Source organism: Pollicipes pollicipes, unplaced genomic scaffold (assembly GCF_011947565.3).
Source record: "Pollicipes pollicipes isolate AB1234 unplaced genomic scaffold, Ppol_2.1 Scaffold_2555;HRSCAF=2994_pilon_pilon_pilon, whole genome shotgun sequence".
In the NCBI taxonomy this organism is placed as follows: domain Eukaryota; kingdom Metazoa; phylum Arthropoda; class Thecostraca; order Pollicipedomorpha; family Pollicipedidae; genus Pollicipes; species Pollicipes pollicipes.
The window spans coordinates 10,610,673-10,627,796 of NW_023596136.1; the positions used below are offsets into that span (position 1 = coordinate 10,610,673).

General features: G+C 60.3%; 1 protein-coding gene across 1 annotated transcript in view; it reads left to right on the forward strand.

Annotated features, from left to right (window-relative positions):
- Nucleotides 1-3,583: 3,583 nt before the first annotated feature.
- Nucleotides 3,584-17,124, forward strand: part of LOC119108680 (chromatin-remodeling ATPase INO80-like) — a 37,421-nt gene continuing 23,880 nt past the window's right edge. The window contains 22 exon segments of the mRNA XM_037232308.1: nt 3,584-3,706; nt 4,483-4,618; nt 5,325-5,443; nt 5,928-6,127; nt 6,464-6,589; nt 6,901-7,050; nt 7,409-7,567; nt 8,074-8,232; nt 10,011-10,174; nt 10,474-10,720; nt 11,011-11,214; nt 11,636-11,811; nt 12,173-12,375; nt 12,764-12,903; nt 13,571-13,681; nt 13,888-14,000; nt 14,751-14,848; nt 15,224-15,329; nt 15,408-15,501; nt 16,040-16,207; nt 16,554-16,670; nt 16,974-17,093. Of these exon segments, the coding sequence (XP_037088203.1) occupies nt 4,506-4,618; nt 5,325-5,443; nt 5,928-6,127; nt 6,464-6,589; nt 6,901-7,050; nt 7,409-7,567; nt 8,074-8,232; nt 10,011-10,174; nt 10,474-10,720; nt 11,011-11,214; nt 11,636-11,811; nt 12,173-12,375; nt 12,764-12,903; nt 13,571-13,681; nt 13,888-14,000; nt 14,751-14,848; nt 15,224-15,329; nt 15,408-15,501; nt 16,040-16,207; nt 16,554-16,670; nt 16,974-17,093 (3,087 nt within the window). The 5' untranslated portion in view covers nt 3,584-3,706; nt 4,483-4,505.

Here is a 17,124-nt window from a genome sequence, read left to right on the forward strand (position 1 = left end):
GGAGCTCTGCCATCAACTGTCTGAGCCCCAAGATAACCAAAGGCGGAGGGAGCTCTGCCATCAATTGCCTGAGCCCCAAGATAACCAAAGGCGGAGGGAGCTCTGCCATCAACTGTCTCAGCTGCACCAATGAAAAACTGAGCCCCGGGGTAAATACACTGCGCATAGGGTTACAAGGCGATTAAAATGTACACGTGCAGCAACAGCTTGGAGCGAGGTTTGCAACATCAGCTGCTGCGCAGGCACACTGTGGTGCACTGCTGACAGCACACCACCGTGCGCCACAGTGTCTGGTAGCACATTTTTTCCAAATATTGAGCAACCTTTGATGGTGCAGTGAGAATCCGGCGACAGCTTCGTCTCCCGGAGGCAGACCACAACCGGACAACGGTGACTAAGCACAGCGTGTAAGTCCTGGGCACTGATTCGTAAGCCTGTACAGTTCCATTGCAGAATAGCCTGCATAAAACCTGGTTAAAAATGAAGCTGAAAACTACGAAGCTAAGAACAAGATGGGCTGCGTTAAAAGGTGACATAAAACTGTTACGGATTGTAAAAAGGACTAAGCTGACTAGAAGTGTTCCGTTGCACCAGACGAAGGGCCCGGTCCCGTATCCTCCAGTCCGCCCCGGGGGCCCGGGGCGGAAGGAGGATATGACCGCCTCGGAGAAAACGGCGAGGTCGCCGTGGGGGGGGGGGGGGGGAGGGACTGAGCAGGCGCAGCGGAAGGCGGAGGAGGCGGCGGGGTACCCATTCGGGACGGAACAAGCGGCGGCCCAACGTGCTTGCTAGGCGTGGAAGCGCTCCCTCCCAAGGAGGACGGCACCCCATCAGCCACCGCAGAGGATGGCGCACCGCCAGCCACCGCCGGCACCGACGCCCCGGCGGACTCCAAGGGAGAAGACTTCTCGCCGTCCCCCACCGGGGCCGAGGAATCGGTAGTCCCGGGGACCGCCTGGCCACCCTCGCCTGCTCGACCAGACGCGCTCGCCTGGCCCCGCGGGCCCTTCTCACCACGTTCACGCAAGGCCTCCATCACTGTCTCGCTAGGTGAAGTTCGGTTCACAGTTGGGGGAGGCGCCGTGGTCGGCACAGTGGTCGGCGCCTATTTCCCAGAACGTGTCTGATTTGCTCGGGAGGGGCGCCCCTCCCGACCCCGACCAACCAGAGTCCACCCCTCGCCCTCCAGTGTCTTGCCGCAGCTACCGGCGGTGCGGTGGGCGCCGCGGACGCAGACGAAGCATGCGAACCCGTTGCCGGTCTGCAAGTCAACCCAAATGACTGGAGAAGTGCGATAAACTGCGTCAAGTTCATACGGTCCGAGCTGGCCTCACGATGAACCACGTTTGAGTGGGAGCTAGTCGCTACACTCGCGTAAGCTACTTTGGGATGCGAGCTATGGTAAATCTCCCTCTCTCTTCTCTCGGACAGAGATGCGCCGGGCGCACTTGATGGAGATAATCTCTTTCTTTCGAGAGTACGCCGAACAAGCACGGTCAAATGTCGTGCGCAGGATCTGGTTTCTGTCGCAATTCACACATTTCTGTCGCACAGCGCTGTAGTTCTCGCTAGTATGGTCAGTTTCAGCACACTTCCCATAAGACGGTTTGTTCCTGCAGTACTCTTGTATGGACAAAACGAAGACATCAAAAACAACGCATGGGGTTGGGAATGTACAGACGAATTTTCACTTTCACGTAACCGACGACTTTTTTGAAGGAAGATCCACGCGGTTGAAAGTCGGGATAATAGTGTTTGTTGGGACCAGGTGCTCCGCTCTCCTGACCTGGATCCGATGAGCTTCCACGACACCGAAACCAGACAGACCATTCATGATATCCTCCTCGCTGACACCCTCCAGGTCAACACAGTCAATGATCCCGCGAGAACAGCTTTTCGTTTTGTGAGCCGTCACCATGATGGGTAAAGTGACGTCTCGCCTTCCACCTTTATCTCTGACCGTGTATGTGAATGGCGTTGCCTTCATCGTCTTTTTGGCTTCCGCTGCATTCAAAAACTCCACTTCGATCGTTTCATTTCTAAGCTTGTCACAGCGCGTCAACTTGCCAAGCCGATCACATCCGCTACGCCGCTGAAAGGGCGACAGACTAGACAGATCCTTTTCACTACTGGCAAGCACAAGAACCCGGGAGCAAGACCGAGCAGTCTGCCCGGTAGTCCCCGGTACTCCCACTCTCCCACCTCTAGTCCGCTCCAACGGGGTGGAGCGGGAATCAGTCCGTGGCAGCGGTCTTTCACCCGTGCCGGAAAGACCGCTTCGCCCCTCCGCCGAAGGGGAGGAACGGTCGTCCATCGTCGTCAGCCGAGCCGTCTGAGATAAGGTGTCATTCCCATTGGGGTTGGTTGAATGAAAATGCATGCGAGTTTTTTGAAGCATACGGCACCGGGGCTCCCCACCCACCACGGAGCCCAATTGGGGGACGGTCCAACACTACCTCGGGAGGAGGTCATCGCCAGGGCTACCCCGGTGCTATACGGGGCGAACGACACCTCCCACACGGCCAGGTGTACCCGGGGAGACCCCTCCCCGCTCTGACCGTGGTCCAGCGCCGCCGCCCCCTGACCCCTTAAGCCGCTGAGCGCGGTCAGGCGCCTCAAGCGGAGACCCGCGAGGAGTTCCCAACCGCAACGCGAGCGACAAACCGCTAGACCCGTGTGGGGCCCCACGGCCCCCCCACACCCCCGGATATCCTGGCTGAAGTGGAGTGTTGGGACGCGCCGCGACTGACCCTCACGACGCGTCCCTCAGCCACCAGGATCCGATCAACCCGGGGTCGCGGGTGAGGGGGCACGGCGACCCCGATAAACGAGGGTTAGGAGTGACGAGTGGGCCGGATGCTGGAAAGCGGGTAATGGGGGGGGGGGGGGGGGGGGGGGAAGCAGGCGGGACAAGGAGCGGGGGCTCACGTACCGGCAGGGTCGCTACGCCCTGGGAGGAACAGCCTACGCTGTCCTACCGGATTCAGCGCTACCGGAGCTGGGACCCGAGGGGGCGCTAGTCCCCTACACCGACCGAAACCGGTGCCCCCGCGGGGCCTAATCCTGTGGGAACAGGTATCTTGATAAATTGTCAGCCAGTGCTGCAGTGTGGTTTCGATGAGATGGAGGGCATGACGAGTGCGTTTTTCTCACGCACACTGTAAAAAGGGACGGAACATCAATAGATGATTGTTAAATGGTCGGAAACGGGATAAGGAAGAACTCGCGCAACGCGCAAGAAGCGCACTTATCAGCTACGAAGTTGTGACATATGGTAGCGTTCTCTGAATATTAATGATGTCATTATTGCAGAGCGCCCCGAATATGGCTTAAATTGACAGTTTCATGACACAAAACCCACTTAGATTACCTTTTCGGGGTTTTGTTTTTTCATGATACTCCGTGTCTTGTCATGCAAGTACTTTATGCTTGTTGAATGGATTCACGGTAGCATCGACTCATTTTAAGAGCTGCCAATTTTTGCACGCTTTCCTGGCGCCTGAATGGTTTTGCAGAGGCCAGCCATCAATAAGTGGTGCCAGTGAATTAGTTAGGTTGCCTGCGGTCTTTAATTGATGTTGTCAGCGATTGATCAGCGGCGGTGCGCCCTTGTACTGAAGGGATAGTGTATACCGAGGTGAGTGGCAGGGAGCAAGAAAACCTTAAGGAACAAGCCGCCGGAGGAACAGTGGTTCCAGCTTGGAAGGTGGGCTGATGTAATATAGTTTTTTCGGTAACTTAAGGGGATTCTGACTGTCTTGGTCCCGCAATGTCCAGGCTGTGGTCATTTCCAATCATCGCTTGTACAAGTTGATACTCCTCAGGAACACTTCAACATTCACAGACAGCATAGCTAATGTGTATGAGACATTTGACAACTTTGACAACATTGAAAGTTTTTCAGCTGATAAGTCGAGGTCACTTGGCCATGCAGGTAAAATATTAGGCTGTTATTGCCCCTCCTGTTTTGCTTTGCTACTCTAAGGTGGCAGGTGGATGACTGGTTGCCTGTCACCTGGCAGTGGTGTTGTGAAGGAGGTGGGTTGTGTGACCTATGCCAGCCACGTGTTGGGTCCTTGCCTCTTCATTCTCAACTGAACAGCTTTCTCAGTTGTAGTTCAGAAATGACCACTGATCCCAGCAGAATGGTGTAGGAAGTTATTTCTGTGCAATAGACCAAATTATGGTTAGGTTTTGCATAACAGTAGTCTATTCTGCTTTTTAAAGTGAAGTACAGCATCACACTATTTACATCTCCTTCCTATCAGATATCCCACACATCCAGCTCATGCTTGATTGTCTTGTGTTGCACTCATTGTGGCATGCCTTTGGATGTGGTTGTCATTAATGGAAATGCACCAGGATCATGTTAAATTCCCTCTTACAATGGTTAGATATTTTACAGCAAGTACTCTATGTGCTGAGGGTACAACCATCATTAAGTGTGGGCCAAACTGTACTCATGGTGTGTTTTTGTTTCAGAGTTGCAGGCACATGCTTGTGTCATGTCGGGACGCAATGGGATTGCTGTACCACTGCATATACAAAGGCTGGAAAGAGCCCTAGATCTTACTGGGTTAATTGACCAGATCAGGAAATCTTCAGATAACCTTGGAAGGTAAGGGTAATTTCAGGTGCACAGAAGACATGCTGGTAATGTAACTTGTACCATGCAAGTACCCAAACAAGTACTGAAAATGGTTGGTACAACATGCTTATCCGTCTTGTTCATGAGCCCAGAATGGGGATCAATTCCCCTCCCTATCAGTAACGTATATTATCTAATAGTAATACAACTATTTCCAATGTATGTTCTTGAGCATTTACCTGCATTAGCTTTAACCTGAAAGGAGGTTGCACCAGATAACCTGAAGTAGTCTGGGCATGGTTGGTTATTCCAGGCCCTAGACCCTCCACTAGTTTGTGTCATGGCCTCAGCTCGGTTTTGGGCCAACTGGCAAAGATGTATCAACCCTCTGGCCAATGATAGTTGGCTTCCATGTGGCAATGGTCATTGCCTGGCACAGTTGTCAGCCCAAATTGTGTTTTCTTGACATATGATATTACGCTTAATAGGTGTGTGTATGTAAAGGTCCCATCAGACACAATAAAGCATTTGCTTCATCTTTGCACTTCTGCATTCTGTGTCTGTTGGCTTGAAGTTTGAAGTTGGCACATCTGCAACATGACTGCAGAATCCAGTGGTGTGAACTGTCTTGCTGTGAATGCTGCTGTATTTGGCCATCTTGTTTGATGGAATATGATTGCCTTGGTGAGTGTTAGTTGTTACATTGTTACTAGTGTTGCGGCTGGCTGGCTGGCAGTGTGACAGAATGGGAGCGGCTGCCGGACGGCCTGTCGGCCAGCCTGGCTGAGCTGGCCGAGCCGTCGGATGTGGAGACAGCCGACAGCGAGCCCGACCTGCCACCGCTGCCAGACTACGGTCGGTGGGGGTGCTTCAGTGGGGGGAGAGATGGCCTACGGTCGGTGCCGCCGCAGCGCCATTCCAGCGGGGGAACGCTAGCAGCAGAATGGCTCAGTAGTCATAACACTAAGCACTCCTCATCATGGCTACTCGCATCATGTTGATGCTTCGTCTAAATTGTTCTATAAAATGTTGATGGGCTGCCTCTCCGACACGTCCGCATAGGCGTGAGGTCGGCCGTGTGAGGCGTTGGTGACTTTGAGCAGGGCATTTTTATGCTCTCCTCTCCCTGCAGCAAGCACTGATCTTTCACGTATTGTCGCACTTTACTATCAGCGCCGACTGTTTATTTGAGTTGCTTGCCGTCGTGTGGCCATGGAGACTGGCTAATCGGACTGCCATCGGCCTGAATGGGGAGCAGGCTGTGGTAGGTGCTGTTGGTGACTGTCGGCCGTCAGCCCGGGCGGGCCGCGGTCGGCTGACCCGTCAGTGGGCCCTGCAGGCGGCTCGTGGCAGGACGGGGCCGAGCTGAGCCGCGCGCGCCGCCTGCTGGCCGCCGACCTGCTCGGCTCGTCCGAGGATGAGTGGCCGGACGAGGCGGCCGAGCTGGAGCGGCCGCTCAGTCAGCTGGACCTGGCGCGCATGTTACAGCAGCACCGCATGAAGAACAAGCTCAGCCGACAGTACCAGCTCAACCCGGTGGTGGGTGGTGCCGCGCCCTCCGGTGACGGCCGGGCAGGGTGGTGCCGGATCGCTGCCTGCCTGGCGGCGTGCGGCTGGTCATCGGCAGGGTTGGTGTGATGCGAGGGACCGCCACGTACCGACACTTTTAAAACGGAGAATAACGGATAGAACTCCATGTGGTGAGGCGTTTCTCGGCAGGAAGTGTCCTGTGTTGTCCAACGGATGAGCGACTGAGGCCTGTTGTAATTAGACGGCGGCTCACGCCGCCCATCTGGTGCCCAGTATTCGCCCTCTGTTGCCACGACGCTGCGCGACGCTTTACGCCACTGACATTCCTCGTCTGCGGACCGGCAGCCGAGCGGGCACATGTACTACTCGGCCGGCCTGCTGAGCGAGCTGGACCGACACCCGTCGGCTGGCGCGGCGGCGCCCGGACCCGGCGCCGCCGCCCGGCCCGACGAGGACGCCGACAACGAGGAGGTACGGCACGCTGCGACGCCGCCCATCCGGCCTCGAGCCGAGCTGCAGCGCTGGCGTCGGCGCCTCGTCGGTCGCGGCGTGTTTCACTCTTATAAGAATTGTTGTATGCGAGCTGTGGGCACAAACACGTATAACGTTGAATTGCGGGTGCCTTGTATAATCTTGCGGCTTTGTTGTCTCTGCAGTTTTTTGCCGTTCGCTATTTGTCTGTTTTTTGTTTTTGTTTTTCGCAATGCTACGGTTTTTACAAGTCCGATATTGTACAACGCTGTGTTGGACGGCGGTTACCTGCGGCGTGCGCGTGTATGCAGAGTTTCCTGTCGGTGGACGCTGGGTTGGACATGGAGCTCGGAGAACCGGACACCGACAGAGGGCCCCGCTACGGCGCCGCCAAGAAAGCTCGCGGAACCGCCGAAAAGCGCACCAAGAAGGCCATCAAACAGGAGAAGGACACACTCAAGGTGCCGTGCTGTGTGCCGATTGCGGCTGTATTTTTGAATGTCGAGTATGCCGGGGAACTGCTAAGTGCATCAGCGCTGCTGTTCGTCATCCATGACATTATTGGCACAGTTCTAGCTCCCGCAAGTACGTTGTTTGCCGTCATATGCTCCCGCCTCCCACCACTGCACTTGGCATACTTAGCTCACATAAACGCCATGCTCATCTGCTGGCTGTGCTCATGGCCGTGCTGATAGCCATACTTTCGGCTGGGTTGCCTTTTTTACCCTCCACGAGTCGACTGTAGAAGGCATGCCGCTGCTGTCTGCCTGGCAGCGGCCTGGCCGGCGCTGATGACCATGTCTCTCCGTCCGGCGGCAGGCTCTGGCCACGCAGCGCCGCAAGCTGTGGCTTTACATCAGCAAGAAGGAGATCGGCAAAGTGCAGCGCTCACTGGTCAACGGCCGCAAGGACAAGATGGTCATCCTGAAGCGGCTGGCCACCGGCTGTATGCGCGCCGCTCGTCAGAAGGCCGTCCTGGTACGTCGGGGGAAGGGGGTGAAGGACGAGCTGATGTTAGCGAGTGGGTTCTGCCTCCGCCGTCCGTCAGAAGGCCGTCCTGGTATGTCCGGGTGTGGGCGGGGCACCAGCTGATGTCGGCGGGCAGGGTCTGCCTCCGCCGTCCGCTGGAAGGCCGCACTGGTACGTCCGGGTCGGGACGAGCTGATGTCGGCGGGCCGTGGTGTCAGATAACGTGGCGTGATGCTGACGTCGACGTCGGTGGGTTTGGCCGTCGGTGCGCTGTCCGTTATGCCGATGGACACCATGACTTTACCGCTGGTAATTTAGAATCTGTGGCCAGCACACTGCCACATTTTCGCACGGCCAACCTAGTCAGCCTTGTGGTTTTCGGAGAATAGGTTGGCAGCAAAGAGGTGTATCTGCAAACGCGGTGCTGTTTCGTCTGTGTGTGATGCTAATAAGACGCCAAGTGCTGCGGCGCTTATGACCTATTGGTGTATGACTACTGTTTGTGCTGGTTCCAGTCCCAGAAGGCGGAGCGTGACGTACTGGGCCGGATGAAGCGGCTCACCCGAGAGATGCAGACGTACTGGAAACACTACAACCGGGTGGAGAAGGAGACGCGAAAGCGACTGGAGAAGGAAGAGATCGAGCAGAAGAAGATCAGCACCGAAATACTCGAGGTACGGCTGATCCAGTTATCCGTCTTTACATCAGGCTTAAGCTGAAACCCCTAAACGCTTGAGCGCATAAACTCGAGTTTGACGTTATGAGAACCGAGCCGTATTTTGAGCAAGCAGGTGAACTGGCATGTGTACAAAACTAGCTTCCCAGACCAGTTGCAATGCTGCAGTAAGCTACCCGCGACCTGGTACTCTCTTGTGAAGCGTACTGATAGGTGGATACTGATGGAGAGGGGGTCAGAACGCATGTATTGCCGGGTAGTCAGGCCCAGACATGTTCAAGCACAAATTAAAACTGCTCCAGCAATGCCGCAGTAACTGGCTGTTCGCCCCGGAACGACAAAGTGCCGGTAGGCGGCGGCTCCATCCCTGGCCTCGCTCCCGGGCATGTGTTCGGCCGGCGCGGTCTGCAGACGCCACAGTCCGTACGCCGAGCCGGCGCGGTCTGCAGACGCCACAGTCCGTGTGCCGAGCCGGCGCGGTCTGCAGACGCCACAGTCTGTGTGCCGGCGCGGTCTGCAGACGCCACAGTCCGTATGCCGAGCCGGCGCGGTCTGCAGACGCCGCGGTCCGTGTGCTGAGCCGGCGCGGTCTGCAGACGCCACAGTCCGTGTGCCGGGCCGGCGCGGTCTGCAGACGCCGCAGTCTGTGTGCCGGCGCGGTCTGCAGACGCCACAGTCCGTGTGCCGGCGCGGTCTGCAGACGCCACAGTCCGTGTGCCGGCGCGGTCTGCAGACGCCACAGACCGTGTGCCGAGCCGGCGCGGTCTGCAGACGCCACAGACCGTGTGCCGAGCCGGCGCGGTCTGCAGACGCCGCAGTCTGTGTGCCAGCGCGGTCTGCAGACGCCACAGTCCGTGTGCCGGCGCGGTCTGCAGACGCCACAGTCCGTGTGCCGAGCCGGCGCGGTCTGCAGACGCCACAGTCCGTGCGCCGAGCCGGCGCGGTCTGCAGACGCCACAGACCGTGTGCCGAGCCGGCGCGGTCTCTAGACGCCACAGACCGTGTGCCGAGCCGGTGCGGTCTGCAGACGCCACAGTCCGTGTGCCGAGCCGGCGCGGTCTGCAGACGCCACAAACCGTGTGCCGAGCCGGCGCGGTCTGCAGACGCCACAGTCCGTGTGCCGGCGCGGTCTGCAGACGCCGCAGTCCGTGTGCCGAGCCGGCGCAGTCTCTAGACGCCACAGACCGTGTGCCGAGCCGGTGTGGTCTGCAGACGCCACAGTCCGTGTGCCGAGCCGGTGCGGTCTGCAGACGCCACAGTCCGTGTGCCGGTGCGGTCTGCATACGCCACAGTCCGTGTGCCGGCGCGGTCTGCAGACGCCAAAGTCCGTGTGCCGGCACGGTCTCCAGACGCCTCCGTGTGCCGGCGCGGTCTGCAGACGCCACAGTCCGTGTGCCGGCACGGTCTCCAGACGCCTCCGTGTGCCGGCGCGGTCTGCAGACGCCACAGTCCGTGTGCCGGTGCGGTCTGCAGACGCCACAGTCCGTGTGCCGGCGTGGTCTGCAGACGCCGCAGTCCGTGTGCCGGCGGGGCCTGCAGACGCCACAGTCCGTGTGCCGGCGTGGTCTGCAGACGCCACAGTCCGTGTGCCGGCGCGGTCTGCAGACGCCACAGTCCGTGTGCCGGCGTGGTCTGCAGACGCCGCAGTCCGTGTGCCGGCGCGGTCTGCAGACGCCACAGACCGTGTGCCGGCGTGGTCTGCGGACGCCACAGTCCTTGTGCCGGCCGGCCGGTCGTGCCTAGCCGGCGCCTGACATCTCCCCGCCTCCCCGGCAGGCCAAGCGGCAGCAGCGCAAGCTCAACTTCCTGATCACCCAGACGGAGCTGTACGCGCACTTCATGGGCCCGAAGGCGGCCGGCCGACGCGAGGAGGCCATTCTGGGACATCTGGACGAGGCGGCCGCCGACGCGCGCATCGCCAGCATTGACGACTACGACAGGTGGGGGGCGGGCGGCGCCCCCGGCCGGGCGGCGCAGGCCTGGGTGGTGGTGCATGGCGCCGGACGCACCCGCCGCACAACCGTCGGCATGTTTGAAGCGTGGGGAAGTGCTTCAGGAATTGGCGCGGGTGTTGTCAGGATGTGAAGTGATATTGGCCCTTCTCTCTTGCTGAGCCAATTAGCGGTGGTTCAGCGCATTATCTCAGCAAGCGTCAAACCACCTGGGGTGCCGCGTGTGATACGTGGCTTCGTGTGACGAGACCCCACCGCGTGGTGACCTCGTGGTCCTGCCCCGGCAGTGAGGCGGCCAAGACTCTGGCGCTGGAGAACGCGCGCGCTGCCGTGGAGCGCAGCCGGCAACACATGGGGCTGTTCGACCGGAGCTCGGGCCATGCCTCCGCCGCCGCCGCCGCCCCCGATGAGGCGGCCCTGCGGCTGGATCAGCCGGAGGCGGCCCGCGAGTACCCGCAGCCGGCCCTCTTCCAGGGCGTGCTCAAGACGTACCAGCTTAAGGGCATGAACTGGATCGCCAACCTGTTCGACTCGGTCAGTGCATGACCGCAGGTCCCGGTGCCGGGGGGCAGGTAGGACAGGCGCAACCAGTTCGTCCACTCGAGTGCTATATAAGCCAGACCACGTCAGTCGTGGGTGAACTTGAACTGAAAGTTCAGGATTCATCGGTACCATCTCAGTCCTTCAGTGGTAATGAAGTCGTTGAAGTATTTCAGGGTACCATAACGATTCATGCCCGGAGCAGAAAGATACTCCCTGCTCGGGGTCGGCTGCTAATTACACAGTACGTCTCCCGACACCAACCGTGCGCCGCGTCCCGACAGGGCATTAACGGCATCCTGGCGGACGAGATGGGCCTGGGCAAGACGGTGCAGACGATCGCCTTCCTGGCCCACCTGGCCGAGCACTACGGCATCTGGGGGCCGTTCCTGGTGGTGTCGCCCGCCTCCACGCTGCACAACTGGCAGCAGGAGCTGGCTCGCTTCCTGCCGGTCTTCAAGGTCGTGCCGTACTGGGGCACCACCCAGGTGGGTGGCCGGCGCTCGGTTCCGGGCGGCCGGGCTGTGCGTCGGCTGAGCCGCCTTATGTGGGCTGCACGGGGCTGCATTGCCCACCGGTGCCCGGGGCCCAGTGTGCTCCTGTAGTCAGCCGACTTGTAAGGCGTATCGATGGCGTTTACAGGGAGCTTGATGTTTCGGGACTTTGTTACGATACTTCTGTTCCAAAAGAAATAAGTATGCACTTGTTTCTCAGCTGTAAGTATGCACTTGTTTCTCAGTCGAATTGTATGCCACAGCACAAAATACTGAGTAAAACTAACCCAGATCTCAAGCCTTGTGCCGGCACAGCGTCGTGGCGTCGTGGCGCGTGTTTGCTGCGCTCTGAACGCCAGCTAGCAGCCCAGTGTGGCCGGGGCTGAAGGCTGACCCTCTGTCCGCCGCGTGCCAGGACCGTAAGGTGCTGCGGACCTTCTGGGAGCCGACCAACATGCACACGAAAGAGGCCAGCTTCCACGTGGTGGTGACGTCGTACCAGCTGGTAGTGACCGACATCAAGTACTTCAGCCGCATCGACTGGCAGTGCATGGTGCTGGACGAGGCGCAGGCCATCAAGAGCACCAGCAGGTCAGACTGAGGCGGCGGCCGCCTGCCGTGTGATGCAGCACGGCACACTCAGGCAGATGGGCCGGTCAGCCCACCTGCTGGGGACTCAGGCAGTGGGGGTTGTCGGCGCCCGTCAGGGCTTGCAGATAGCTGAAAGTGGATGCGTCTGTGTGCCAGCCGGTCAGATGTATGACGGGACACCAGTCAGGCAGGGTACTCCCACATTGGCTGGGCCGGCTGGCTCGCTGTTATGGTGAGCTGGGAAGCTGTCATTCGCGGGCTCGGGTCTTCGTTGCTGACCGGTCGCTTCGGGTCCACCGATCCCTCGTGACGTGTCGGCCGGTGTGTTCGGCGCGGCGTGACGCTGCTCCCCCACGCGCAGTCAGCGCTGGAAGATGCTGCTCGGCTTCAAGTGCCGCAACAGGATCCTGCTGACGGGCACGCCCATCCAGAACTCGATGGCCGAGCTGTGGGCGCTGCTGCACTTCATCATGCCGTCCCTGTTCGACTCGCACCGCGAGTTCAACGACTGGTTCAGCCGCGACATCGAGAGTCACGCCGAGAACCGCGCCACCATGGACCAGAGTGAGTGGCGCCGGGCCGGCCTGGTCTGCCCGCCGCGGCGGGCGGACGTCGGCCGGTCCGTGACGGGCTAGCCACCATGCTCTCATTCTGGCCTGCGACCGCTGCTGGTGCCGCCAGCTGGCCTCCGTGGCTTTGTTGTGTGACGACGACTGCTTCCGGCGCTGCTGCGGCTGATTTTTCTTCAGCTTGGCGTTTCTGACTGTGTTCTGTAGAATGTTCACAGATTGGTGAGCGTGCGTGCACAGAGGTCTTGTCCTCCAAAGTGGAGTGCCGTGACTACCACGTCATGTTGTGATCTGGCTCTCTGGCGCCCGCCGGACCCTCGGCACGGCCAGTGCGGACAGCGGACCGTCGTTGACGTGCGCTTCTCTGCCGTGCTCTGTCTCAGCTCACCTGGGCCGGCTGCACATGATCCTGAAGCCGTTCATGCTGCGCCGCGTGAAGCGCGACGTCGAGAACGAGCTGACGGACAAGATCGAGATCATGGTCTGTTGTCCGCTCACCATCCGACAGCGGCTCCTCTACCAGGTGAGGTCGGCCGCTCGGGGGCTGACGGACAAGATCGAGATCATGGTCTGTTGTCCGCTCACCACCCGACAGCGGCTCCTCTACTAGGTGAGGTCGGCCGCTCGGGGGCTGACGGACAAGATCGAGATCATGGTCTGTTGTCCGCTCACCACCCGACAGCGGCTCCTCTACCAGGTGAGGTCGGCCGCTCGGGGGCTGACGGACAAGATCGAGATCATGGTCTGTTGTCCGCTCACTATCCGACAGCGGCTCCTCTACCAGGTGAGGTCGGCCGCTCCGGGGCTGGCGGCTGGCAGGTGAGGTCCGCCGTTCCGGGGCTGACGGCTGGTAAGTGAGGTCCGCCGCTCGGGGACTGACAACTGGTGAACTTCCAGAGCCGGCACGAGGGCGTTCGGCCGTAGTCTTCCGCTGGTGATCGGCGTTGCGCTCCTGGGTGCGTCGCGACGATGTGGCTTAAAGGTGCATTCCTGCGAGTTGTGTGTTGTAGCCTGAATGTCGCACCTTAGGTGTGAGACCATGGACGGCACCAGACTGGCAATAAGCTCCCTTTCAGCCTGTGGTTTCCAGCCGTCTAGCCTGTCTCTTATTCTGGGGCGATGCCGGATCTGGAGTGGGACTGGCATCCGGCGACGGCCACTAACCCGTGCTCTGCGCTGTCGCTCTGCAGGGTCTGAAGAAGAAGATCAGCATTGACGAGCTGCTGCGGAGCACGCAGGGCGGCGGCCAGCACAGCCAGGTCACCACCAGCCTGCTCAACCTGGTCATGCAGTTCAGGAAGGTCCGTCCGTCCGCTGCCTCGACCCAGCCTCGACTGTGCCGTCTCGGTCATGGGAGATCATCGCTCATAGATGTCCAGGACTCGGGAGGCCGTGAGCACCGTTTTCCACAGGCAGTGCGTTGTTGTGGGTCTTGGTGTTGAGACGAATGACCAGCCATGGTGGGAAAATGTGAAGGGATAATGCCGCAATAACGTCTGTCCGGCAGGTGTGTAACCACCCGGAGCTGTTCGAACGGCGCAACGTGTACTCGCCGTTCTTCGTCCGCCTGCCGCCGTACCAGCTGCCGCGCCTGCTGTTCCGGGACGGCCTCCTGCACCGGTCAGTCGCTCGCCCCCGCCGGCTGGGAGCCGCCCCGTGCCGCCCGTGTGGTGGTCATTATATGAAACCTGACGACGAAAGGGCTCCTTAGTGATGCCTTAACGCTGCCTTTAATCATGGCCCGTACACGTAATGTTTCTGTTGTGCACTGAGTCATGTAAAAAGTAGGCTGTCTGGACCAATGGACGCTCCCGAAGATGTTACCAATAAGACCTGCCTACCGCACGCGCTTGTTAGTCGTGGGTGACGCAGGCGTTTCGATGCGTCCGCTGGAATGTGCTGCCGCTGTGCCGACTTATGTAGTGCACCTGGTCAGGCAGCCGTCGCCTGGTCACGTGTGCATTTGGCCGCGGTGCTGCTGGCCGCCACCCCCCGACGCGTCGCAGTCCCGGCCCTGGCTGTGACCAGGTGCTGTGCCACCCCTGCCCGCCCGGTACCTGCCCGTCACGCCCGTCTGACGGGCGGGTACCGGGCCTGAGACGGCTTGACCCGCACGCCGTTGTCATGTCACCGCCACCTGTTGTGGGTTTGCTTGAGCGTCTTCAGTCACGACCAGGTTCTGCGGCTGCGGCAGCTCTTGATCTCAGATGGCAACTGAGTCGCCTGAGCGTTTCTGTGGGAGGGCAGTCCCTCTGACCCGGGCACCCCCTTCCTGCAGGCACCTCCCGAGTCTCCTGGGTGTCTCCCTGTGATGGGCGGCGGGGAGTGGCGAGAAAGCAGGTGCCATGACGTGAGCATCTGCTGCCACAGGTCCCTGCCCAGCCGGCATCATCTGCTGTACAATCGGCTGAGCGTCTTCAGTCCGGAGCACGTGCACCGCAGTTTCGACACCGTCACACTGGCAGATGGTACATCACCGCTCAGTGTGCCGACGGCGGCAGGGAACGCTGGTCTGATGGCCACCAATGGTGCCTCCAGCTGGCTTCGCATGTGGGGCCGCATTCGTGTATCGTTTACATTAGCGCCTGACATAGCATACCAGGTGTACAAACCCGATGAATTTGCCCTCATTTGTGATGTCATTGCATGAAATAGCTCCGTTCCATGTTAATATTTCGTAATGTTCAGCGTGCATCACGTTAAGGTTCGTGCTGTGTTCATGTTTGCCTCGCATAACCCGTGCTGAGGACCTCTCAAAAGATGTCGTGGCATCTGAAGTAGCCGCTGTCGTCTGTGCGCTCGGCTTGGCTGACGGACCCGCCTGACGTCGCGTCGCCCGGCAGGCCAGCAGCGCTGCCGGGGCGGCTTCTCGTTCCTGCGGTTCGTCGATCATTCTGCGGCCGAGTTTTGCTCGCTGGCGCACAGCCTGCTGGCCCGCTGGCTGCTGCTGCTGGTGGCGGCGGCGGCTGCCGCGCGGCGGCGCCACCTCCGCCGCGCCGGGCAGGCCGGCGGCGGGGCGGCGGCCAGTCGCGGCCTGGCACGGCACGCACTCATCATCGACGGCCGGTGCTCGGCGCTGGAGCGGCCCTGTCCACTTCTCTTCACCTCCTACACGTCGCGGGTACGGTGGGGTGCCGCTCCGGGCCGGGGCTGCCGGGGGGGTGGGGCGGCCGTTCGGTCCTGCGAGTTGGGTTCAGGCGTCGTGTTCGCCTTGGGAGTGGTCCTGAGGTGACTCGGTGCCCTGGCGTGGTGTCCAGTGTACTTAGAGCGGAGGGAATTAACGCGACTAGCTCAGATATGCATGCATTGACGGTAACAGCCATGCGGTACTGCGTGTGTGGTTACATGGCTTCCTGGCATTGCCTTTGCGATTCAGGAATACGCTACACAATGTCTGGTACCCTATGCCATGTTGCAATTACTAGTGCTTCCGTGAGGTAGACATACGACCTGTGCTTTTGAAGTGCGAGGCAAATGTGCTTCTGCTCACAACCCCTTCGCGTTCCGCCACGCGTGAGGCGCAGTTCCTCAGTGACACCGGGACCAGCCGATTGCCGGTGCACCAGTGGCTGGCTCGTGCTTGCCCATGTGGCTGGCCGCTCCGCCGGCGTGAACCTCTTGCCTCTCACGCCGCTGACCGGCGCGCGTGTGTCGGCCAGTTTTACGCGCACGTCACGCACCGGATCGAGTCGCGCTGCGAGACTCTGGACCATCGCATGCTGCGTACGAGGAAGACGGCGGCGGCGGCCGGGCCCGAGGGGCAGCGCGAGCTCGTCACCAGCCTGGTGCCGGTCGAGACGCGACCCGTCGCCGGTGGCAAGCTGCACGTGAGCAGGAGGGGGGCACGCTGGGAGCGGGACGGGAACCGTCTGCCGTCGCCAGCGAGACGCTGCACGATGCGATGGAGCTGCGCCTCTCGCTGGGCCTGGATGTGTTAGCTTCAAAGTTGCCCGAGGGCTTTCGATGTCTGCCGATTTCCAGACGGCTGTAGTGTGGATTCTATATAATTTTCCTGTTTTGTTACGCCTGTGACTGGTGCGCCATGATTTGATCACGCGAAGGGTGACTGGGACCGGCGCCAGCAAGAGAGGGCGACGCCGTTCCCAGCTACCGCCCCTGTCTGGTGGGGAGCCGGTCCCAGCTGCTGGTGACGCTGCCGCACGCGTCTGGCAGACGGTGGAGCAACGGCTGCAGCTGCTGCCAGAGTTCCCGCACCGGCCGCTGCCGGCCCAGGTGCTGCCGCTGCAGCCCACTGAGCTGCCCGCCTTCCTGCAGCAGACGCCGCGCAAGGTAGGCCGCTCCAGCGGACGTGCGGCAGCCAGCCGAACACCGGATGGGGCCTTGTAAGTGGCGGCGGTGGTCGACCAGGGCCGGCCTGTTCGCTGGACCGGCACACTGCCGGCGGTATCGGGCAGACACTGTAGTGGCTATCACCCGCGTGTGTGTGCGCGTTTTGGCGTGTGGTGCATAAGTTGAATATTGTGCTGCGCTTCGATTTGTGTTGAAGGACGACATTTTGATTGAGATTCTGCCGGCGCCGCCGAAGGGCCGGCCTGAGCTCCTACTCTGACGCGCCCGGTGATGTGCTGGCAGGCGACGGCCAGCGCCGCCGAGCTGTACTGCTCGGACCGCAGCGCCGCCTGGGCCTGGGCCGACCATCAGCACTGCGGCTCCCTGCTCGCCCGACAGTGCGTTCTGCACGGCTCGCCGGAGGTCAGCAGCGCCGGCCGACCCAGCCGGACAC